Here is a 27129-nt window from a genome sequence, read left to right as displayed (position 1 = left end):
TGCTCGTACAGTGAATACAAGTTTTTAATCTAGATGGGAAATTCTTTATCAATAAGTCCATTTTTTTTTGGTTTGTTTTAAATCACAAACCACAAGACTACTTTACAAGCATCTTGCCGTTGGCTTACATGCAACCCTACTTGCAGAAAAAGATACCGCTTCAATCTTTAAAGTCCCAAGTTGCTGCGGTAGTTAAATGTCTGCCTTAGCGCCTTTGCTCTGTTTCATGTTTCGGTCTTGGACCCCGAGGTGTGCTAGTGCTAGGCTCAAAAACCAGTTATAATCAAAGTTCAGGTTCCCACAGTTTTTTCACTGTAATAGAGGTATGCGTCCACATCCCATCTGATAAACCAAAAAGATTCAACTCCCATTGATTCTTACATTTAAAACTGTATTTTTTACCAGTCTCACATACTCCCAACGTCAGTCAGAATTCCCATCTCATTTCATGTCTGTCCTCGTTTAGGAGTGTCAAATTTGGCATATTATTCCAACAACAGTCATAAAAATGACAAAGAAGTGAGATAACTTCCCTCTTGCCTGGTATGCCCCTTTATACACACAGAAGTATCACAGTACACCTTTATACACCAGGAATGCACTTAAGAACTGATGCTAATTTGAAAAAGATTGCAGCTAAATCCACTGTACTGTTCCCAGAGTGGCCTGTCAGCCTCTACACACAGAGAGCACCAAGTTCTTCCAGGAACGTCATCTCAGATTTGGTCATACCGATACAAAAATAATTTATTTAAATCCCATTTACAAATCCTATGCTTTTAATATTTATCATCTCTCAGTTTAGTATCATCCAATATCTTTATCAACTATATTTATAGTACTTTAAAAAACTGATAGCTATATCCCTACAAATTTGCACCATTCATAATTACTACTTGAAAGGACTAGTGAACTTCTGAGCTTTCTGTTGTTCGGGGGACACAAACAGAGGTATCTCTAACAACCCAAGTCATTTTGTTTACCTTCCTTCAAAAAGAGTAGGTTTTTCCCTAGTCCTCCAGAACTTCCAAAACATTACATGATGCCTTTAAAACCAGTGCTGTGCTAGCAAACCATAATTTTTATAACAGTATTACCCGGCTCTTTTACACTTTTGCACACTAACTACCTAGACTCACCTACCTAAAACCGCCTTAACTGTTAGTGACTTGTTTCCAAAATTCTGCTGCAATACAGTGTTTGACTTTTTCTGAGTTGTTTTGGTTTTGGGGGGTTTTGGGTTGGTTTTTTTTACTATGCAAATGTAGATTCAAAATATTTACTCAACACTGATATTTTGTGGGTATTGCTACAGGCTTGGAGTACAAGCTTGGTTCTACAGCTGTACACTAAAGGTTAATCCTATAAACCCTCTAAACTAACTAATACAGCCTTCTGTAACAGGGGAAAATAAACGGTGAATGAAGATGTAAGCCACCTTAAATTTTTCTGTCAGGAGAAATTTACATCCAACACACCAACTGTTTGGGATGTCACCTCTTTATCCTCTTGCTTTTTTACACTGCGGTTATATTACCATTCTCACCTAGAAATCATTCCTTTTGCCCTTGTGCCTTTTTATCAACTTACAAGATTTCATCAGCTATCCTTGTACTCTTCTGATCAACTGATTTGCAGCTTATTTCATTACTATCAGTCTTCTGCATTTTCTGGGCTCCACCTTTTTGTTGTTGTTTTTAGACAGTTGTTTTTACTTCCTCTCCAAAGCTAGGTCAAAGCAAGGCAACCTTCCCTCCCACCTGTGAACCTGGAGGGGTTTTTCCCCCCCCCCAGATGATGATTCTTCATCATTTTCCAGTGACTCATCACTTCCTTTCATGCTGTTGACCTTCTCTACCACAGGTGATTTAGGATGCAGATGACCAGAAATAGTTGGTGGGAATCAGAGAAGTAACAAGAACTGGAGTTTCTGCTCCATCAGGTGCTGTTTCTGCTTACTCCTGGGCAAACAAAAAAAATCACCTTTCCATGGGTAAGTTTATGCCCTACCTTTTCACCTTCTAACCCACTGTCAACTCACCTATGGCCCTTAGTTAGTTGTTTCACTAGATTAATGCAATTATCAACCCTTCCCTGCTGGTGCAAGAGCAATGAAGAGCAGGTGGAATAAAAAGCAACCAGAAGAGCTGGCAGTGGGGCTGAACTGTAACTCATACCTCTCCACTGAGCCCAGCAGGGCAAGACTTCAGCAGTTCAGCCTAGGCTGGGAAGATGGATCCAAGTGGCCCCCAGGCATATTTGTCACTTTGCAGGAATCTCCTAATTCACCAGGCAATTGTTTTGATGCTCCCATTCCTTGGCCATAAGCTGGACCCTATCTTCCACCCTTCCACCTAGCTCCAGGGAACAGTGCTTCCAGCAGGCAGGAGGTCGGCTGCCCGTCTTGTGGAGATGATTGGCAAGAGCCAGCAGTGAATGAGGCAAGGATGCGGTGTGCCCATAGGCAGCATGATGGTCCAGCTCCCAGCACAAGTCACTGAACATAGGGGATCTTGGGAATGTGTCCCATCTCACAGCTGCACAAGCATGGATTTCTGCCCGCGGTAAACAGCAGCTCACAGCTACCGGTTCTATTTGCCACATAGGAATACTGCATCATTTAGCATAAACTGGAAGTCACTGGCAATCATAAAAGTTCTCACGGCTTTCTCAGCCTTAAGCAAGATGTAAATACACAACCAAAGAAATGTGAAATGCTGGAGATTTTCCCTAAACTGACGGCGAGTCCACACAAATTCCATCGTCACTTTTTTTTTTTTCCCTTCACTGTGAATACAGTGAATTTCGTTCAAATGCTTTAAAGAGTTTGCAAACTTTTCCCATTTGTACACAGACTGAGGGGTGTACTAAGGAGACAGAAGAAACCAGCTGTGCTGTTCAATGAAAGCAGCAACAAATGACATTGAGCTTTCTTTAGCTGGATCTGAACCAAGGATTGGAAAATGGTACTTAAAAGAATATTTGGGTTTATTTATTTTGACAGGATGTATATTATGAAACTGCAAGGCAAATTATATGAAAACACAAATGAAAAGGAACCTTTAGCACAAAAAGTTGCACAGAATACTTTAAAACTACTGGCCCATCAGCCATCAGTGTCCTGTTTATATAGGTACAGCTATGCATTCCTGGTGGGAAAAATCTTCAGCAAACGACATTCTGTCGAGTGCATGAAAAATTATAATCAGAACAAATCAAAAGCATTTCATTAAGCATTATACCAAACAAAATTGGCTATGGATGGATGGTTTAACCATCCAAAAGAGTAAGTCCATGCTCTTCATAATAATGAATTAAGCCTTCTGTTACAACCTTAGCAGCTGTTCTGCATTACTTTGTACTTTAGGCATACCCTTGGAAAAGGGATGACTTTTCTTGAACATATGAATGAATATTGTTCAATAAAATTCCTACATTTGCGTAGGAACTTTCACCTGCAGCTTTTAACTGTACAGCCACTCAAATATTAGTAAAATGAACCTTTGGGTAATGTCCCACTCAAAATATGGTAAGTTATCACTAGAGAGTACTGCTAGGCTTGATCCCAAGGTTCTGGTTTGAAACATAAGCCTGTAGCCTTTCCCTGCAAATGTAGTAACACAATTTTCATGAAAGCAGACAAAAGCTATGTATAAAGCCACAGCTTTTGTATCTGATCTGACTTCGGTTTTATCTGGTCAATTAAAATATTCCATAAAATATCCTAAGCATCAGCAGGAAAACTCCTATTGGACTGGGTTGAAGTTTAGTAAGTTTTATTTTAGCATCGATTCTAAGTCTTGAAAATTGAACGTTCTTACAGGGAACAACAAACAATTTGATATACAACCAATTTCAGGACATGCACAGACCCAATGTATCTGCATTCCTGAATTTAAATATAGCTACTACTATGTTTATATGGCATTAGTACAGCACATTACTTATGTATTCTTTTATAGACTCATAAACTTTGAACTGAAATAAACAAGAATGCTATTAATGCATTTCAAAAGACTTGCAAATAGAAAAAAACCCTGTCATCATATAATGCTTCCATATCATCATTAGCAGTTTTAAAGCCTGAAGATTATTTCCTATGAAGTCGAGTGCAGTGATACTCAGTTTCATGTCTTTTTAGAATTGCTCCTTGTTTGGATCCTAAGGTAAAAGAACTAACTATGGTTATTAATAATATTACAATATTTAACTATTTCACTTAAGAAACGTAAGCAGAAAGGACTGCAAGCACTGTCTCTGTATAATCATTAACTCCTAGCGAGTCTTCATTAAAAAATAATAAACACATTCATTCTTTTTCCAGCTTTGGATATTAAGTAGTATTTCAAGATTCAACAGCTGTGATTTAAATCTCAGATGGTGAACACAAGAAAAACTGTGTCACTAATAATCAAACCTGAATCAATTTTGATGACTTTGGATAACCTCCAGATACTCCAGGCACATGACAAAAAGGAGGAAGGATCTTCATGGCTGCTTTTCCACATAGCACACCACAACATAAAAAAGAAAAACCCCTCCTGCGCTGCATATGGAAGCTTTCTCAGTATGCAGTCTTGTTTGTTAGGAAAAAAGCTTGCATTCTGTAGGCTACAGTTACAGCTGCTTCTAGGTGTGAAAGTTACCGCCATCTTTGTGACAATGAGATGCAGCATGCCTAAGGCCATGCACAGCAGATACAAATTACTTTCTTCACTGTTAATTTGGAGGATTAAGCTGAGAATTCTTAAATATGAACTTCCTTTCACCTGGAAAACATTCTCAGAAAATTAAATCCTTTACCTTTTACTTCAGCTCTTGAAAGCTAACAGACCTAATCTTAGATATTAGCCAAAAGGCAGCTCTAAGAATGGCTGAAAAGAAATGCAAAGGTGAGCCAAAGCAAAATAGAGGAAGCAATATTATTTCTGTGTATTTTAGAGGGAGTGACGTCAATTTTGTAAGAGTTTTCACAAGTCTATACTCAAACAGCTACATTGAAATATTTGATACAACTGGGTTCACATTTTGATGGTGGTATTCTTACATGCACATTCTCACGCAAAAGTTTTCTACAACAGTGTTAATGCAGGGCAGCTAGATGTTATTAGGTGTTGATTCCTTTTGTGCACTTTTCCTAGGTTTACAAAATTTTTCCCAATTAAAGGAAACAGCTATAAGATGAAGCATTGTTCATGGTGAATACCTGTCAACACACAATCAATTCACAGCCTGTTTTTATACATCTGTAGCTGCACGGCAGGTCTCCAGAATACTACTGAGATATAACATTGCTCTACAACACAAACAAAATCTTTTTTGATGTATTCCAGCGTGCTAGCAGAGTCATTGGAATGATGCCTCACAATTTCATCTGAGGATGAGGAGTGCTTGCAGATTTGTACCTTAAATCAAGGAACTAGCATCTCAAACACATATAAATATGCATGCACTGATGTCTTGTTACTTCACTGCCGTCTTCTTAATTTGCATCTCAAATCTGTCAGTTCGCTTCTAATAATAGTTGTCCTAATTCTCATTAGCAGGCTTTCTGATTCCATCAATCTCCATTGGCTCATGCATGTGTTTTGTGGCATCCCAAGTACCAGATGGATGAGCCTCTGAAGGAACTAATGAAGGATCCAGGCCGAAGGGAAGAGGGACAGTATGTGGCTTTACATGGGACTAATGGAGAAAATGGTTTAGAACCTTCATTATCTACAAACAGCGCAAACCGAGAGAACTATAGGCTTTGTAGAACCCTGCCTATATTTCAGATTTGTCCTAATGACAAACGATTTTCCTCATTTGAAAGCTCATTATGAAAGGTATTTTTTTCTGCCACACAAAAATTATACCCCTCCTCCTTTCCTGGCTGCTTATATGGATTTTCTAAATGCAGCTGGAGACAGGAGGTTCAACACAGCAGGTCAGTATCACTGGGAATTATGTTCAGACCAAACCCCCAAAGGTATCAGAAATAGACATAGTGAATGAAAAAAAAAAAAATCCCTCATCAGTTGCTTTTTTCACATCCAGCTGTGCAGAGCAATATTGCTATGTCAGGAGATCTTTTCAGCAACATCAAATATTTTTCCAATATGCTGTAAAACAAGGCTTTAGTTAATTAATTAGTGAAGTCCCTAAAGGAAAATAAACTACATAATTCCATGCAGTTTGATGGATTTCCCCTCCTGTGTTTATACAGGAGATAAAAGACAGTGAGTTTCTAAGGGAGTTGGTGGATACCCGGTACAAAACCAGAAAGTCACTCACCTACAACCTGGATTATTTCAGCTAATAAGACTCCATCAGTCACATCTTGCTGCAGATCCTTTATCAATCTCTTGTGACCAGATTTTGCCAGATAGTGATTAGCCCAATCCGTATAAATCTGTTAGGAGAAAGATACACAAAAATAAACTGTTAGTCATAACATCAACCTTAAAAATGTGACTTCTTTGTTTCTCTCAGTATCCGGGAGGCTGATTTAAGATCACTGCTTTTTTGCTCTTTGAAACAAGTCAACAATATTAAAATTCAAGGCATTGTGCAGATCAAGTATTCGGCTTACAATAGCATGGCTTTTCCTATTCAGAAATCTGACATCAAAGCTTGCAGAAGATGATAGTAAACTCCTGAACATGATACAGCTTGACTGGATCACTGGGTGGACAGCTAAATATTCTACAGCACTAACAAGTGTGTGGATGAGATTTCATTCTCCACTCCACCATTTTTTTGCACTTCTCCCCCCTTTGACATTTCTTTTTTATATTTGCTATTGAGAAATTTTAAAGATTCTTTTCCAAGAACCACTTCTGGTAGATATTAGCCATATAGTAATTTCATTTTCAGGAAAACTCCTTTGTTATATTAACCAACAAGCCTTTTAAAGGTTTTAAAAATCTACTGATTTAATAAATCCCATTCACAGGTTAAACAGGTCTATTAAGTTGATTTTAATCTCTCATGCAAACTTCTAACCGTTGGGATTTATTTTAAAACTATTTTCTGAAAACTAAGCCAACGAAGCAGTCAAAATCCCTCTTGAATTTGCCTTAAGTATTGCTCACTACATGCTAGCACAACTTATCAAAGATCACCAGGAAACTTGTAAAATCTTTTTACGCTATGTTACCAAAACAAAGGAAAAAATACTTGATTAGGAATTTCTGCTTATGAATTAAGTAATATTTCTTGTTCTTCATATAGAACAAAATCTATGGGAAGTTTTTTTTTATATGATCTATATATATTCCAAAAAATAAAGTAAAAACAACTAAATATCAGGATTTTACCTTCTACATACACAGAAAAATATTAAGGTTCATCCCTGCTCTTAAGAGTGTCTAGCATAATAGAAATACACTCATGCCAACTCAGTCTGTTAGTAAGCTGCAGTAGATTCAACGCGCTTTCTAGAGCAAGACACATGCCAATCCTCTGCCCCTATAAACCACCATGTACTGGCTTGTGGGGGTTTTTGTAGTTTTTTAATTCAAGCGCTATGCTGGTGACAAATGCCTCGCACTAGTGGGTGAATCACTGACCTGGAGGGATCAGTCCCCAGGAGCCCAGGGAAAGCTCTCCCTGTGCATTGCCCAGGAACTGCTGTTTTCCTTCACATCTACGGATGGGGAGAGGCCAAGGAGAAGGGCCCTAGCCCTCGGGGCTGTGATCACCGGCTATGAAGATTCCTAACCCCAGCCTTAAGGAAGCAGATGTAAACCATGGCCATTAAAATCGGATTTTGTCTGCTGACAACACAATGTTGGAACAAAATATGGGTTTAGAGCCATTCCCCCTCCACTACCGCTCTCCCGAGCTATGCAACCCCCACATCATTGTATATCAGCGTGGATTCTTTACATTACTAGTATCACCGAGCATAGCCATGGCTACTAATCCCAGCAGCATCCTCAGCATCACATTGAAAATGCAAGGCTTATGTCCTCCTCTGTGGGAGTCAAAAGCCAACTGCCAAGTCTAAGAGTCAAGTATTTGCTACACAAGACAGAGGAACCTGGAAATAATAGAAGGATTGTAATTTCATGCTCCTCTTGCACTTGCTGATTCAATGTTAATATGAAAATGAAGAACAGATATTTTGACTAGAGTGATTTCAGTTACAAAGTCTTCATCATTTGGTTTTTGTTTTGTTTTGTTTTTTTAAACCTGTAGAACACTACTGGTAGCAGCAATGAACAAGTCACTTATAACCTGAAACATATGTCCCTATTTTCCATCATTTATCCTCTAATTTCATCTTCAGAGCAGCAGGATGTGCATTTCCTATGCCAACAACGTCACAGACTTGGACAGAAAAACAGGCTGGAACACCTCCGTGAAGAAAAACAGAGCTGAAAAACATCTCAATGACAAACATCTCAATGAAATAAATGCTGAGTACACGAGTGATTTCCCTAGCTGGCTGAAAAAAAGAAAAGGGAAAAAAAATCCCCCACACTTTGCACAAACCAGACATTGTGTTCCTTAGCTCTTTACAAGAAAACATTTTCCATAACAGGAAAATAGTTTTAAAGATCCAACAACTTCAAGGAACTAAGGTTGACTTCACCTATTTTTCTGCCACACGGTTGTAGCTTATCTACAAGTAAAGACAGATCGGGAAACAGGTTGAAAACTACTTCACCAGCACAAGGGTCCACACGCACCCCTACACCATTACTGTGCTTTAGCTGACCAGCAACATATCAAATACAATACCTATGTTTCTTTTAATGGGAGGGCTATGATGAAAGTCCTGATTTATCACAGAAGGACTTCCAGCAAATGTAGGATAATACTTTGATGCATCAGTTCCAGCCTGGCTCATTTCCATGGTGGAGCTCATCATGCAATCAAACTTGTGCTGGGATCAGCCCTAGAGTTGAGACACCCCAAGGCCAGAGAATAGGCAGAGCAGACCCCTCCTGGCAGAGCCTGAAATACAGCATCAGCAAGACCCTGAGAGCTAGCTGGATTGATTTTTTAAGTCAAACAACAGCATGATAATGCGTGACTGGCATGACAAAACTGCTATTTCGTTGACATTTCCTACTGCACTAATTCCTGCTGCATCCAGGAACGCTAGATCTTGTATCTATACCCTGCAAATAAACTGCATCAAAGAAATCCCTACCCCCCTTAACAAATCCTCCTGGTAAAGGAGACAACTTGAAACACCCCCAAATACCCACTGTCTGAATCACTGTCTCCAATTACACATAAAGAAACTCCCTCTGTCGGCAAATTATTCCTGTCATGCCTACTTGCTGTGCTGAAGTGAATTCCTGTGTTTGCAAGTAGTTTTCATGCTCATAAAATATTCCATTAAAAGCATCAATAATGCATGCCAGTATGGAGAAAATATTTGTTTCTGGGGTATTTAGGGGGGTGGAATATCATTTCATTCAACTAGTTGATTAGGGATGCCTTTTGCAGGAAAATTCAGATATAAGGAATCTGTGCTGCTCTTAAAAACTTTATCATACTATATTATTTTGCAATATGCGTAACATGCAAAAAGATATTTTTTAAACTGACTGGGCTATATATTTACAAGCCCTGAAGCAATCTTATGCATGCAGTATTATCCAGGCTTATTGTAGTAGATCTTCATGGTCACTGCTCATTTTTATGGCATATATTAAGCTAATTATGGAAACTTTCCAGGATGTTTTCTAAAACTGTTTGTTGCAAGTCTTTGTAATGTACTACACAAATATGATTCCTAATGTTTCTTTTCCTTTTCCATACAAACAAGTGAAAAAAATACAAGTGTACAATGGTTGCTATTTCTAGACACATAAGAAGTGTTTCAAAGCACACAGTGTTTTCAAACGTTCAAAACTAGGCAAATAATTGGGAAAACAATAAAAGAACTAGGAAAACACTGCTGAGAAACTTTCCATTCATATATGCCTATCTACGCACGTGAATTTTGAGTGTTCCTTAGGTATTTTCAGCAAATGGGTTCAAGTCACACATTTGAAAATTCACATGAAAATTACCTGAACAATTGTCTAGTTAAAAACCCCCAAACCCTGCAATATGAAATATTCGATCCACTACAAGCAAACAGATAATGCCTTATTATATATTCCAGCATGGGCTTTAAAAAACATTCAGTGATTTCCCACAGTATGAAAATCACTGGAAGCAGCTTCATTATGTTACTTAACAAAACAACACGATTTGGGCATTATCACCTTTAAGCAGGTCTTTGTGCCTGAGACCAGTCAGTTTAATTTTTAACTCGGGGCTAAATTCTGGGTTTTGATAAAGGTGGCCTCAGCTTTTTGGTAGCTTTTTTCCTCTGTAGACTATGATCTTAGGAATCCAATTATCTAGGAACAAATTAAAAACAAACGTGAAAGTAAAAACAAATGTGAAAGATCTTTTTCTTCACTCTCTCCCCCACTCCCCTTCAATCCATCAGGTTTGAATTAAGAAACGGTACAGGTAAATATTGATTTTGGAAAAATTCAGTACATTGTGAGTCACAGCCAAAACACTATTGCACTAAATAGCAAGGCTTTAAGCAAAAAAAACAAAACAAAACACCAAAAAACCAACCCAAACAAAAACCCAACAACCCCAAATTCTAAAGCTTTTGAATGAAAAAGGACTGATGATCAGTTAAGTGTTCCATGAGTAAGAACACTGCATTTCGAAATTTAGGGGGGGGTTCTCCCTGCACCCCTTAGCTTCAGCAGAAAAGGTGCCTTCTGCAGAATGGGTACTTTCTTCGAGACCACACAGCTACCACTAAGCACTTGGGGAGGGCTGGGGAACATACTGCCCAGTAAAAAAGCAAAAACCCTGACGTTTCTGTCCACTTAAAATGTAATTTATACAGTCTTTTTAACCTGGGAAAAATCAACCCAGAAGGCAAATAAACTAGAACTTGCCTAGCTAGCCATAACAATCTGAAGCTGGCATCTCAAACCACAGTATTCCCTTCTCCAGATACCATTTTTGGAGGCAATAAGCTGATACCTGGGTTCTCAGACACGCTGAAGTCTTCAGGTTCTTCTCGATCTGCTGGCAGATAGGGCCACACACAGCATCTACAGGACTTTATTCCTCTGTTCCCACAGTCAGTCAAACCCAGGAAACTGAGCATGAATAAAGTCATGAGAGCAATGCATCCAGGAAGACTCTTTAAAGATCATAAAGGAGCCGCAGTGTACCCTTGGAGCTGCAACCAGATTAAGGTTCCAGGTATTATCATGTATTCCAGGGTCTCCTTTAAATGTAATTCAGTTCCAAATGGGAAGGGTAAGCCATAGCCAATGTTTTTTGCCTCCCCATTGGTATTCTAAAATACGCTTGTTATGAAAAGGGTTCACACAAAACTAGTTGAAAAGAATTCTCCTTTTCTACAAGCAGAAAATATGCCTGAACCTGTTGTTACGCATTTTCACCAAAAGAATAAATCTGATTATAATAAATGTCCAAGTATATTTTCAAATTTTTCTTTCCCTCCTTCACCATGTCAGTTCCTAACTAATCAGAGACTGATTGCTTTATTCCAATAATTATCATGAATCAGGATCTGGTGAATTTGGTAACAGCTGAAGAGCATCTTTTTGATATCATGTAGCATAATTAGAGCAGAGCAAGGCTTTTTTCATGATTGAATAGCAGGGTTAGTCACATCGATGAACTCCATCAGAACACCCATTAGAATGCAACGCCTGTGTTCCTGCCAACCAAACCACACTGCCTGCTGAAGTTCACAGGGAAAAAATCCCCCTGAAACCTAAAAATAGACCCAACAGATTGAGATGATCCTAATGGCAACGCCTGCAGTTGTTACAATGCTATGAGGGAAGGAAAGCCCATCAGATACTCATTGCTACCCCACATAATGGGGTTTACACACACAGAGTGTCATGAAATCACAATTTCTGACTGGTAAACATTAATTGCAGTCTCATGTTGATCCATGCTACTCTCCAACACAATGATCTTAATAGATATCACACTGCAAAGCCCAGAGGTAAATAGCTGAAACCAAAGGTTTAGCCAAAATACTCATCCCTCAGAAGCACCTCTGGCTCCAAGGAAACACACTAAGGATCACAGCTATTTTGGAAGTGCATAGAGATTATGGCCCTGACAATAGTATGGCTGATATTTTGCCAAGTTACTGGCAGAAGGACAACTAAGCGGCACATGGTTAAAAGAAAAATAAAATCAAGTGTAACAGCATTTGTCACAGACATTTTTTCAGAGATTTCTTACAACTTGTTGCCTTACTTGCACCCACGTGCTTCTTAAATCCTGTAGGAAGTCCGTACGCATACATCTGTACCATGACACAAACCCCACTAAACAGACAGTACTGGCTCTTCTAGAAGGAGTACACCTTTGTGCTGCTACCCAAAAGGCTGTTGGGGGTTTCCTCCCCAATGTAAGTTCTTGCAAGAGAAAATAAATAAATAAATAAATAAATAAAAAAGGCTTAAAAAGCAGGGCACAGAATTGATGTGTGCCCACATTTCTCTGTGTTACACAAAAGGTATGAGTGGGCTTTGAGGAAAGAGTTCTGTCTGCTCCTTTTCTTTAAGGATACAGCTAAAGTTAAGTACACAGTAGAATACGAAGCAATAATACACTGTCCTGAGGGATACATGCAGGTCCCCAGTGATCCCCAACTTGGAGGGAGTGGTGGACATATGGGACAGGCAGTGAATGGTGCAGTGGGCACCCACACCAGCCTTAGGCTACATGTCTCCTCTCCCAAGCACCCTGAAAGTCAGGGTGGGAACCTGGGGACTAGTTTACTCCATCCTACCAGCACCTTGGCGCCCAGCACCAGCCAAAAGGGAGGAAACCACCAGACTCTCCAAGTCTGAGGTGATGTTGGACCGGATTGCAGGTGGCCTCCTGACAGATAGGTGACCTTCCTGAAAGGAATCCATACTTTCGCAATCCCCTAAAAATAGCTGTCACAATAATTAGCTACTAATTAGTATCAAATACGATGCCCATAAAATACTATTGATTATCTGAGGTTCTGGGACTTCCCAGTTATCAGCTACTGGGAATGCTGTAATCAGCCGAAGTCTTGGTTCCCACTTCTTTAGGGAGACAGAGGTAACTCAGCTTATTTTTTATTGTCAAGCGGAACTAAACTACATGACTTATTCTACTTGCATGTGCAAATGTTTGTTGGAACAGCTTTAAATTATTAGTCAGTTGGTGGGAGGTATTCTGCTGAATATTACATTTTACTGGAGCTTACTGCATTAACTACCCTTTGGAAGTTAAATAGAGAAATGGGTAATTTAAGCAAACACCACCGGGACTATTTATTTCTCTCTCTTTAAAGCCTTATTCCCGACTGGAGAGACCTATTCTCATGCATATGACTGCTATTCAAAAGCAATGGCCTGACTCACAGCACACACAGCCAAGCATGTGTGTAAATTTGAGCATGCTTGCAAGCCTGCCCAGTAATAGAGTCTTGGATTGCCCACACTTCAGGCACTGCTGCCTCTGACTTGGGCAAAGCGCGGCTTTGGTAGGTGTTAAACAAATAATACGCTTTCAACTGCCTAGCTGGCACCTTTCTTACTCTTACCCTACTGAAGATTTTACCACATTAAATATAACAAAAGGAGGAGAGAGGTATTCCCCCCCGCCAGCAGGACAGGTTCCGAGCCCCGCTACAGACAGGCAGCGAGGTCAGGATTTCACACCAAAGCAGCATTTCCCAGCAGCAGAGAGTGAAGCAAGGCGAGCAGTTGTGCTGTATCGCCAGGCTCTGCTCTCAATGCTCCCATTATACACATTGCCCATATACAAATCCCCTTCAAGCTGGAACCACACACTAAGCCAAGCAGGTGGCCACTCTTGTTCCCCCTTGCAAAACATTTTAAGTCCCGAATAGAAATGAGATTGCATTCACACCTGCATCAATTCCTTTGCATATCTGTAAGTGAGAGTTTAGATCGCTGAGCTGATCAGCAAAACTCACTCCAAGTCATACCTGGCCGCAGTGAATCAAATGATTTGCTCTCATGCCAATGAAATTTAACTGACCTCAGAGAGCAAGGGAGGCAAACGTACTGTTTTTTTCAGCGTTTTCTAAAAAGTCACCTAAAGCGCACACCAATATTGTCAAATATCACAGTTGTCATACATGAAACAAACCCATTTACATCTACTATCACACACAAATATCAACAGAAAAGGGCTTATCTGCAAAGGTGATACATTTCTACTCCGAAGACAAATCACAGAAAATCTTAAGAAGCTGCAAGCTGCAGAAGAAAGGGAAAAAAGAAAAAAACCAAACACGACTTCTGAGACTGAAGTTAGTTACTGTTCAACAGCACCGCTGCCATTATCAAGGAGCCCAGAGCTGCTTACTGTTTTATAATGGTCACAGGAAAATTTACTTCTCCCACGAGCAGGGACCCGAAAGGTTGTACTACTTATTGGCATATTTAACATTAATGTATGCTGCTCAAGTCCAGCTTGCTCTTTCTTCTCAAGGGGTCTACAGTTAAATGATGACATATACGCTGGCATGCAAAGCTTGGATGGTTAATTTTAGCTGAAGTCACGCATGCACAGCGCTCAGATTTCTACACTGTCACATTTTACAACTCCCACCCCTCCTGCCACTCTCCCCTTACAGCCCCACTGCTCGCTTCTATCACTATTCTCTGTAACAGAGTTTCAATGGTTCACACCAAATAGGATCGATATATTTTACACATGCACTCTTAATGAAGCTATTTACAGCAAGCATAAAGTTTGGCAGGTGTTTTGCATGAGATGCTGTAGGCGTTAAAACAGAATTACCAGAATTATTGTGGGATTTTTGTTTGTTGGGGTTTTTGTTGCTGTTTTGGGGTTGTTGGGGTTTTTTTTGTTAGCTTTTTTTTTTGGTTTGTTGGTTTGTTTGTTTTGGGGGGGGGAGTGTTGTTTGTTTTTACACAAATCCAAAGACTTTCTACCCACTATAGAAGACAACCCCTTCATCTAAATGCTCCCAGTGTCTGTGGGGATTTATGCTCTGAACAGAAATCCAAAATTTTTCGTGCCATAAAAATCCAGATTCCCATGCAAGTCACCCTAAATCCCACGGTCTGACCATGCTGATGCCACTCCTTTAAAATACACAGAATTGGCCCTTGTAAGCTGCTTTGCTTGAAATTTTTTATATTAAAAAAAAATAACATTACCAACGTCGACAAGGTGAGAAGCGACGACTGCTCCACTTACCCTCTCACCAAGCTGAAGGATAGACTTCTGACATTTGAACTGTTAATTTTTCAAAAGGCACACTTCTGCCAGAGTAAAATCTATAGGGGTCTTTTAACGGGTCCATGGAAAGTAAATAAGTTGGTAGCCACAGTGTCTCCACATCAGCTCTCCCCTCCAGCAAATGCCACTCAGTGCGGCGGAGGTGTGTGTTTGTTTTGGGGAGGTGAGGGGTGAGCAGAGCTTTGATGGAGTTTGAAGAGAACACCCTGTACTGTGACTATCCCAGACGTAAGTAGCTGCTTTACCTACACAGCACTAAGCACTGTGTCTCTGATGTGCCCAGGAACACTCCACAGCCCTACCACCAAAGACAGGCACCGCGTTGAGTGTGAGATGGGGCGGAGGTTTGCACATGTTCCCCCCACCAAAAACCCTGACTACTGAGGAAGGGAGGGAGATCTAACTTCGGGCAGCTACAGTCTTAAAATACAGCTTTCTGCTATAAGCACCCAGTACCGCAATACTCAACGAGGCAGGTCCCAAAACTCAATGTAATTTTGGCACACTTGGCCTGTGACAGCAAATAAGTCTTCTAAACTTTTCTAATTTCTCTATTTGGAAAAGGTGTGTCAGACTGTTCCAAACAGCTGTTATAATTTAATTGGTATTTTTCACCTGGGGTCACAAAGCTGTATGGTTTCAGTATCATCTGCTCTGGGCAGAGTGCCACGGCCACATGCGGGATGAAACCAGACAAACTATCACTGCTGTACTGGACTCTGAGAAAGAAAGTGTAAGAAAAAAACTCCAAGAGATATTAACAATCTGAAGAAGGCTGGAAATAAAACCTGACTTGCCATGTAGCATCTCAAACACAGACTCATTCCTCTGCTCCATTTACTTCACCAAAACAACGTTCACAGTTGTGAAGTAACTCCAATTGAAAGTAAAATAAATCCCAAAGGCAAAAGGCTCTAAATGATTTCAACTCCTAGCAATGTGTGAAGATGAGTGTTACCTGATTCAAACTGTGACGCCAGAAACATTGCAAGCACTTTTCTTAATTTTTAAACAAAAGCAACTTGCTGTGGGGATCAGGGAATCACAGAAATTGGCCTCTGTCTCACCCAAGAGACCAAACATCAACCCTCTTTTAGCTAAGAGGGACAAGACAGCTTTCCCTTTAGGGTCTACTTATTGCTCGATTGAAAAAACTAAGTCTTCAAAACTAAGAGCTGGGTAGGTTGTGTCCCTACCAAGACCCTGAAGTCACCAGCACACTATCCTCCACTCCCATGAATAGGATGCCTAATGCCACTCAAAAAAACAATAAATCATCTGCACTGCCTTTCTCACTCTGTAAACATGTAATTTAGGTCAGTGTCCATAATTTTTCGTAAGAGGCAACGCTTCTGAAGTTGCCAGAAGTTGATGAGAGGTAGTGCTCCCCAAACACTTGAAAGGACATAAAGCAAGATGCAACCAAGACATGGATGAAAAAGATCAGTGCAACTGAGTTATGAAGGCCAACCACCTGATCATCACGGTGTCTGCCAAACAAGGTGAATGCAAGATATGGAGATGGAAAGAACAAATGGAGGAGGAAATAAGAGCCAAACATGAGGAAGCACTTGACCACACACTTGCTTCAAGCATGTACTCAAGTCTCAACAAGTTAGCAAACGTTTAACTCTTCTGAACAAGAATACTGTACTCAAGTTGTCATTAAAGAATTACATATTAATTCTACTGTTTCTAAAGATTATTTGTGGTGAGAGTAAGAATGAGAAGGGGCCAATTATCTTTCAAAAAGCTTCTATATATTCTACCCACGCTTCTATTTCTAACGTTCCTCCTGCTCTCGGGCACTGTCAGAAGTTGGACAGTTGGCTAGACAAATATTAGGTTTGACCTACTTTTGAAAGACCTATTTTTATTTTAAGCTGCATTTTTAAGATAGTGAAAAATACTTTGTGACAGCTGGCAAAGAGTCGATCCCAAAGACGTGTAAAAAGACTAAGAACCTCAAAAAGTTTCAGCATCCCAATTAAGAGCCAAATTATCACTTCCATGCACCCATCAAAATAAACAACCAAATTGTCAGAAAACTTCAGATACTTTTAAAAATCCTAAACAAGGGCTAGATTTCCAGCATTTTTAAAACCTGATCCTCACTCTTCAATAGGGAAGAAGGAATACATATACATACCTACATGTATTTGTATCAACACACAGATGGGGGGAGGACACAGCCCACACAGGTGTCTCACCCTAAATGTTTTGCTAATGAGAACTCGGGATAAAATTCTTGCATTTGGAAATACTAACAAGCATTTATCCATAGGTGGCAGTATTTCTGGTGTTGTGATGTCATTTACTATATTGCTACACATCCTAGAAATCAGGCTACAGCAATGAACTTTCTGCATACCCAGAGTTCACCAGTGTTTTGCCATATTTTACACAAAAGAATAAGGTGGTCTTCATAAATTGTTCCTGCTAAGCAGTTACTAAATCATAAACATTGGTTGCTTTATTTCCAAACACACAAAAAATAAAGTGCTGAATTAATTTCCACAAATGCTACAAACCTAATATAATCATCTTGCAGTTGGCCATCTGTTTCACAGATACGAATCTAACTGAATCTTCCAATGACTGATAACTTTCTAAATTAAATTGTCTGTGCTGACCCTGCTTTCAGCTTACTTCCTCCTGTTTCCATTTAAAGGGTTTGGAGCACTTTCTATATAATGATCCACATGCCAATTATACAGTTAGAAGACAATTGGTAAGGGTTAAAGCTGCACATTTGGCACCAGATCCAACTCAGATGTGTAGCATCCTCATATGATGCAGGCTAAGGGGATATAAGAAAAAAGTTCTAGAGTACAGAGGTTACAGTAAAAACTCCTTAGTTCCCCTTCCTCCACTATGGTCTGTGTCACAAAGAAATACCTTTTCAATCAAAACGTATTTGTATATTTATGAAGAATGTAAGAAATACCCCTCCAGCAGGAAACAGCTAACCTCTGTAAGTAATTAGATTTTATGGCTAATACAGAAGGATGAGTATTTTTAACCCTAAAGGCCATTTACAGACATGCTGGCAAAGACCCCAGTTCACTGTCTTTGAGATGAAGAATGACACTTTGCACGTTACAAGAGGAAAATTCGGCTGCTTCGCTCCCTACTGACCTTATGTATTATTGGGGAAGGAGGGAGGGGGGAGGCTTACTTCCATCCAAGCCAGCCAGCACGGGCGCTGCTGGAGGCACGATGCTAGGCTCATAGGCTCAGTAGACCATTGGCCTGATCTGCGATGGCAAATCCTATGCTCTTAATTAGAGAGGTTCACTAAAGTGACACTAGCCTATGCTTTCATTGATCTAGTGATTAAAATCAATGCTGTAGGGTTTTACAGAAATTTCTGATACTGAGCCTCTACTACAGCCTTCTAAACAAGAAAAAAAATAAATCCAGTAAAAATTTTTATCAGGTTAGTGATTAATAATTTAAAATAATATTTTATGGTTGATCAAGAAATGAAAGTACAAGCACAATTCCCACAAGGATAGGAGGTTCAGGCATCTCCTCTTGAGAACATCCCTGCATAGCTAGCGGCCACTTAAAGGCCTCCTGCACCTTCCTGAAAAATTCATTCAAGCAAAGGAAATAACTTTTGCACTGCTCCTGAAGCTTTATTCAGAAATATATATAGCACAGTCCTTTAACAGCACTGTCATGAGGCAGATCAATTGTACATTTAATCTATTTTCAGTGCAAAGGGGTTTAGCATATAGATATTTAATGGAAATTGCTAAGTCTCAACCAGCATGACCTTCCTGGCTAGGGCTATGATTTTAGTTCCTTGTGATCTCTGTAGATACCCATCTTTTTAAAATGCAGATGGTTGAAAAAATTCTATTATTATTAATAATACTTTTTAAAGAATTATATGGCAGCAAGAAGCTTGATCAAAAGACCTGCAAGCTCTGGAAAATTCAAGAAGCACAAGGCAGTGACAGCAGACTATCCTCCCAGGGGCCTCCATCACTCAAATTCCTATGTAATTTTATGCACACCTACACAATCTCTTTCTCTGGCTGAGATCCTGCATTTAAATCCTGCTTCTTTCTGAACAGCTACACCTAGGAGTGTTACTCCAGCAAACTGAAGTTCTTAAAATTAGCTGAGTAACAGGTTTAATGAGAAGATTGATAATAGGGAATTTATAGGGAATAAACCCCTGTAAATAATCCATTGTGGTCACTTTACTGGAGACCATAGATATTAAACATTTGACTTTTTTTTTTTTTTTTTACTTTGTCAACTCGTAGTTTTCCTTCAGAGAAGAACATTCACTTTGATCCATGCTACAGATATGGTCGAATGTTCACACAGGATAGGTGAAAGCACATCTATGGGTGAAACTGAGTATGGTCTACAGTAACATCAGATAAGAATAGGGTTTAGCTGCAGATAAAATAAGAGCGATTTACTGGTAATCATTCGGGAGGACAGAGCCTCCTGGCATAGAAACAAAGCTTAGGGACATCAGCAAAATCAGTTATTCTTTTTTGCCTGGAGCAAGGGTTGGAGGAATGTGGAACAAAGAGCAGGCTGCTAGTTTAAAAAAAAAAAAAAAGAAAGAAAAAAGGGGAAAAAAAGGGCACATGCATACATATATCCTAAAAATTTAATTCAGAAATTAACCACAGAGATACCAATACTAAGAGGAAAAAAAGAGCTATCAGGACTAGTTGTCTATTTTCCTGCTCAAACACAACCAATACTTATAGGATTACTTTCTCCAGTTCTTTGTCACCTATAGTTCAATCTGCATAACTTTAGAAATAGCTCCCGCCCTCCCTCCCTCCCCCCCCCCCCAAAAAAAAAAAAAAAAAAAAGAAAAAACCCGGAGCTGCAATAGCTGTTGCAGCACAATGTTGAGATTTTAGGTTACAGGCCATTTTTTTCAAAAGGCAGGCTAAGAGCACTGTCTAAAACTTGGGATTGTCGCAAATTAACTAAACCACAGGCAGAAGATTGAGTTGCAAATGAAATCTAAAACTACTATTAAAACAACCTAAAAGGAAAAGGCAGCTCGTTTTTTTTCTTTTAAAACAGTGGTGATCCTACTGCCTAAGTCCCTGGTACTATCATTTTTGCAGTGTTGTTCTTAACACCTTTGGCAACACTTTTGTTGCAAGTTTTGTTTGTTCCATGTCATAATCACTAAGCTATGGATTATCCGTTTTTATCTCTACAAATAACTTCCCAGATATCTCTTGTAGGTTTTCTCCTGAGCCATCACTGTTGGACTCTTGAAGAGCAAGACTGCTTGGCATTAGGCTTTTACTTGTGATTGCATTTATCACTAAAACAGGCACGGCAGCCTCAGCAAAACAACAAATGCATTTCAAAGCATGTAAGCTGGTCACACTCTGTGAGAATCAGGATAGATTCAGGCAACTGACAATTAGTGTGTGGTTCTGGGCCAGTTGCATCGCAGCTTGGACATGGACATCGTCTTAAGGACCTCAGTGAGGTGAGTGACACTTATAGGCATGAATTAAAGGAGCACGTGCTTGTCCCTATCACTGCGATTCTGACACAAAAGCCAATAAAGAAAAAAATTCCTACTGAACTATATAAGAGCTGACAAAGGCAGCAGCTGCGCTCTCCACAGGGCAAATTTATATTTAGAGTAGGAGTTGGGAAAAATAGATCCTTATAGAAATTAGTTTCCATTCATCCACTCTGGCCCCAATGCTACCCAGGAGACCCAAATATTCCAGAAGAAACTGTAAGTAAATTAGAGCACAATTTCATTATTTCATTTTTAAAACACGAGAAGGATCTAAATTCAACGAGATTCCCACTGATTTCATTTATATAGCGAAAAATAGATTGGCCAAACACTTTTTTTTTTTTTTTTTTTTAAGTTACATTGTAAGGAATCTTCAAGTTTCGGACCTCAAGGTCATCACAAAGTGACCATGGCCATGCAAAAGTATTCAGATTTAATTACAAAGTAACTCCAAACACATCAACATCTTATCAGCTTTAGCAATGATTACATTGAAGACACAAAGAACCAAATCCATACAGAAGTATTATGTTAAGTGCTCTCAACATTTCAGGAAGCCACCAGCCTTTCAGTTCAGTGCCATAACACCGGGAGTGGCTGAAGCACACAACTTCATGCTCACTAGATACTTCTACTACTCTGGTGAAACTATCATCTACCAGGAAAATTATCCTCTGCCATGCCTATTTAAAAGGTACACTAAATAGCAGTGATGACAACCATGCCAGACACTGCCCCTGAAGGACTATTTTCCTGCGCTTAAAAAACATGTTCATGTTTAAGTCCACAGGCATGTTCAGAAGAGTCATGCAGAGACAGTTTTGCAGAGCACAGAGAAACTAACATTTCCCAACACACACTGTAAAGAATACTGATGAGCTGGTACAACAGTGCCGACAAAAGAAACAGATCTCATTGCAAGGGTTTAGAAATTCCTAAAGGTTTTGAAGGATGGATGCATGCTTTGGCGTAAGCCATTAAGTCCTCAAAGCTCCTCTTATTAGCGCATAAAGCAAAAATTTACTACTGCTACAGCATAGTTGACCTAAGAAATAATTATTGAGTATGAACTATCTTAGGCAGTAACTGGTAGAAATTGTGATTACTTTCAAATCAAGCCATCTTAGATGTTGAGATTGTAATCAGCAAATGAAAAACCCCAAGAGCGTACGTGGTATAAAACATGGCACGAAATAATGCTGATGTTTGATAAGCTAAACTGGACTTAACCCATCTCCATGAATACATTAGCAGTAAAGCCAAGCCACAGTCCAAAGGAGAAGTTGTTAGCATTTGCCCGTTGTATAAGGGGCAAAGTCTATGCAGTTTTATACGCTGACATTTGTCCAGCGTTTTGCACACCAATAATGCAGAAAATAAGCTCTTAGCAATACAAGTCTCGAATGAAACATTTACATATAACTACATTTAGCACGTTTCTGTACTTCTACATTATCGATTTTTCCTTTTTTAGTATAACTAGTATTAAATAGCACATTAAAGTATTCTGACAATCTAAATGAATTAGTCTTTGTAGTATTTTAACACTCATGTCTATTTAGTATGATCCTTTACATTTTCTCTTTATGAACTACAATGTGACAATGCTCGGGTAAGGGATCAGGATAAGGGAGGGCTTTGCAAATGCTTCAGGGACACCTGCTTTATGCTGCTGACGTTTTCTCTTCCCAACTCTCTGCAGATGCTTGTCTCAAAAAGCAAATAAGCCAAAGATCAGATTAGCAGACGGATATTTCCATGGGCACAGCAAAGAGTAGCAGACCTCATAAAAGTACTTACTATCCCTGTGACCAGCCTCCACCCCCACAGGATTAAACACAGTCAGCATCAGTTGTGTCTAACCAGTAAAGCAGATGTCTAACAAAGTAATAAACTTGTAATTTTTCCATGGGGTTAAAAATTTCTCTCTCCTTTCCAATACAGAGCAAAAGATCCATGGACCCCCAAATGTATTTGCATACTGCTTTATGCTACCTTGAGACTCCTTTATTTCCCAATCAGTCAACTCATTGGCAATCACTTGTCAGAAAAAAAAAAACAAACAAAAAAACCCAACCAAAACCAAACCCACAACAAAAAAGCTTGTTGAGCAAATGTCAGAGAACATTAAATTAAACAGTCAAAGATCAGCAATGAACAGCTGACACCAAACTGAACCCAACACATGGCCCCATTCACATTATTGTTAAATGCATGTAGCCAGTCCTCCAATCCCTCTACCTTTGAAATTACATTAAAGGATCTTTATTTTATAAACTGATAAAATGTGCTTGAGAATGGATAGTAAGCCTAATATTAAGTACCACCATAAAAAATAAGGCATTGCGTTCATGCTGTTTGGATTCAAGGTGCTGGTTTACCTCCGAGTAGTAACTAAATTTATTAAGCATTTTCTCTTTAGCTCAAAGTGACCCTCAATATATTTCTGTGTCCTTCTATTTGCATACAAACAGTATAATCTTACACAAAGGCCTCCCAAGCACCCACTCAAGTCTATATTAAATTTTCTGCCTACTTCATAGAGTCAGGTTCCCTGGATGAGGAAATAAGTTATGTTTGCAGCAGTACAGTGTTATCCCTTCATTAATTCCAGTCTTCAAAGTAGATTATTCATAGATGCATCTAAGAAACAACAGTCAAAGGTACAGTCTTAAACAATCTTCTAATGGTAGCAGCCATCATTCCTCACCTGAAGAACTACAGCTCAAAATCCCTGAATGGCTGAGAGCCACAACACACACTCATCGTGTACCTTGGCGAGCCCAAGGGAGGACATGATTTAAGGGGCAAGGTAACGACTCTCCTGGGTCCCACAGCTCTCATCTGAAATTAGCTGGGCTTAGCAGTACAGGGGAGCCCCAAAATGACCCGATAATTAACAGCATCTTTCAGTTGCTTCTCCCAAAACAATGATTTCAGATTGTCCCATCAACGCCCACGTCAACATATGCCTCCCTCAAGAGCACATGCATTCTCCAGCCTTGCCACGGACCTCAGTGGAAACAGGATTTGGCTCAGCAACTGATGACTTCAGAGCAGAAAAATCGAGTGACATGCAATATAAATGCATTAAAGAAAGCAAGAAGCCTGATGGCTTCCTCTCTGGCAGCAAAGGCCATTCAATGCTGTAGCTGTTAATCAGTTAACAACAGGTTATCTGGGGACAGAGATATAGAGTTGCATGTGATGTGGGGGCAGGGTACCTCATTGCATACATTCATTTGCTCTCAACTAAGTACAAAGCCAACCAACGAGTATTTCCAATATTTTCAACACAGGTTGTTGAAGTGACAAGAAAAAAGCCCTATCTGCATGAGACTAAGGCGCGCAGAATGGCAGGTGCATTTCCCTCTTCTTACTCCTTGAAAATAGTTTTCAGCCCTGCGTAAATCTCTTCATCTCTCTACATGCCTGTCACCCCTCCCACCCCTTGTCTTATTTAGATGAATATGCTTACACATATTTATGCTACATACCTCCAGGACAAGAGATGCCACTTTATGTTTCAGTAGCACCTCACACAGCAGGGTTGTGATCTCAGTAAATGAATCTCAGCTATCTCAAGATCTAAATAATGTTTTTCAAAAGGTCAAAAATTTGCATCCCAAATCCACACTTAGTCATAACAATAAAATGTCCAGTACAGACTGATTCTTCAAAAGACATCTCATCCTTAGAAATCCTGGTATCCTATATTGTAGATCCTCTCCTAACGTAAATTTTCCACTAGAATATCTTAAACCAAAATCAAACAACAGATATTTTTACCTTCTGAATACTAAAACTCGTATCACAGAACTCAGGAGAGCAAGGTAGCATGTGCGTGGTTTTGGAAGCCTCTGCCAAAACCAAGCCAGAATTCAGGCACACCTTAGAAAATACTGACCTCTTCATATACTCTGTACTGAATCCAATGGAAGCCTAATTCTCAGCTCAGGTTATTTTATGTGCATTTTGGTGGTTAAAAAAAACTTCCAAAAATTAAAAAAAAAAAAAAAAAGGAAAAAAAAATAAGGAAACAGCCCTTACAGCAAACCTCTAAATGTAAAGCACCACGGAGGAGAAAATCAACTTCCTTTCCAATGCCCAACTATTTCACAGGTGATTATCAATCGCATTACAATGTAGGCATGATGGTAAGGTACTAGAAACAGTGAAATGCACTCAACTAATTGAAATCACATACTCAAGGAGCACTTTTGAAGTTAAAAAGATACCTATAAAAAAAAAAAAAAGATACACAACTACTTCTCAGTTCAGAAGCCTCTTCAAAAGTACAATGTGCTTCTGCACCAAAATCTTCCCTCCACTTCCACAGCATTACCCTGAAGAAATACAAGAAATAAAATACAAGAAACAAAAGTTGTGTAGGGTCGTTTCCCTGAGCCAACATCACCAGGATCAGTATAATAAAATCTAGTAACTGCCCAGATAATCTGTAAGGAATAATTTTTGTCAAATAAAACTTTGCACATCTCAAAACGAAAAAGCAGATCCATTATGACCATAAACAAGGGCATGGTGAACATTTGAAGTAAGGCTTTGCAAACAGAAAGGCAGCACAGAACCTGATAGGTCATAGCTTCACCATAATGACCTAATCATGAGCTCTCTGCTAGTAAAAAATGCAAGTAGTAGCTGGCTGAAAGGCTGAATGCTTACTCACATGTAAAATTTCTATGCAAATGAAGACATATTAAAGACCTTGTACAATGCCCTGGGAAGACTTCACCTGAAAAATCTTGTGCAGTTCTTGTCACCTGTGTTCAAGACGAAGGAAATCTGACTAGAAATGGTACAGAAAAGGACTCAGCAAGTTAAGAAAGTGTCTTGTGAAAAAAGACTTGTGAAAGAAAGAATCTGGCTTATTCACAGAGTAAGATGCTCTTTGCCTAGGAACATGGGGGAAGAGGAGCAGAACAGCTAACAGACATGCTGGCAAAATCTCCCCAAATGCATATGAATAGGCTATGCATATGTTCAAAGCAGATGAGGCTGGAGAAAAATTTGGGGTCAGTCTTCCAGGAAGAGTAAAAGAATGCAAGCCAATTAGTTTTCAGATTTTATATCCCCTAACAGGGTGATATCATTACGTTAATCAGTAAATCGTAACAGTAAAGTCTGACACTGAGGGTGAAAAAAAAATCCCTCTCTCACATGCCATTAAGTATCCACCATCTGCATCTATCCCTCTATGCTCTACAACGAAGAAGTTAGCACAGAAATACATGTCATTGGGAGTATAAGAAATAATGAGGTTTTTAGAACAGTGTACATGACTTTTAATCTTCCCTTGGTGTCCTGTGAGGGCAGAAGTAAATAAACTAAAATCAAGTTGCACTCCCAAAAAGACATCCTGTACCAGAAAAGGAATGTGTTTTGAAGGACAGCCTACCTCAAATCCATTTCCAGTCTGTTTACTGCCATTATCACAGAGCAAAATTAAATGAGGCTCAAATCTCCATATCTCAATTCTAAATTAAGGCAGACAAACAGATTAATCTGGACTCTTTCAGAAGGCCTAAAACAAGCAACATCTAGCACCAACATTTATTTTTAGACTCACTTCTGAAGTTCCTTATATAAAGAAGCAATTTTTTAATGATATCTGCACTGACGTGCGACACGTACAGCTTGTAACAAAACAGTTATAATACGGTATTTATTTACACTGAGATATAAACAACTGAAAACACACATTAAAGCATTTATACATTATTAAAATTGTTTTCTAGTTTCTTTGATTTCTGTGATGATGTCAACTCCTTACTTTAAACAAAGAACTTTGCCTCATACAACTGCAGCATTTATATAATATTTAAATATTGTACAGAACAAATACACACTGGGATGGGTTGACCTTGGCCAGCAGCTAAGAGCATGGGTTGCTCTGAAGAAACTTAACTCCATCCCAGCTGGTCCCAGTACACACACACATGCTATTTACAAAATGCAGAGCTCCTAGAGTTAAACAGGAAAACAGCATGGTAAGTACATCTATCTAGCAATTTAACTAACTATATGATACCACTGCTGTCATAAATTGATCAAAGTCTCTCCTAAAAGTACGTTGAAGTCTACCTCTTCAAAAGAGCCTGCTTCAGTACCTGCCTGCATTGATTAGAAATGCTCTGCTGTGTTTGGTGTCTTTACAGAGAATACTCATATGCCCACATTATCGTTGTTTTCCTGGTCACAAGTGTCAAGGAGACAGATTTTTCTTTCCCTTGGTCAACACAACAGCCTTTGTTTCCTTTGAACTGACCTTTCATAAATGATACCAC

The 27129-nt window shown here is 39.3% G+C and overlaps 1 protein-coding gene across 4 annotated transcripts in view; it reads right to left on the bottom strand.

Annotated features, from left to right (window-relative positions):
* The window catches only part of NAV2 (neuron navigator 2), a 266799-nt gene that overhangs the window by 156470 nt on the left and 83200 nt on the right, over positions 1–27129 (bottom strand). For all 4 annotated transcript variants that reach the window (XM_080405389.1, XM_080405385.1, XM_080405386.1 and 1 more), the window contains exon 2: positions 6277–6394. In XM_080405389.1, coding sequence (XP_080261515.1) covers positions 6277–6394 — 118 coding nt within the window. The remainder of the gene's footprint in view (positions 1–6276; positions 6395–27129) is intronic.

Source organism: Falco punctatus (assembly GCF_963210335.1).
Source record: "Falco punctatus genome assembly, chromosome: 10".
Lineage (NCBI taxonomy): Eukaryota > Metazoa > Chordata > Aves > Falconiformes > Falconidae > Falco > Falco punctatus.
This window is presented reverse-complemented; position numbering and strand designations above follow the sequence as displayed.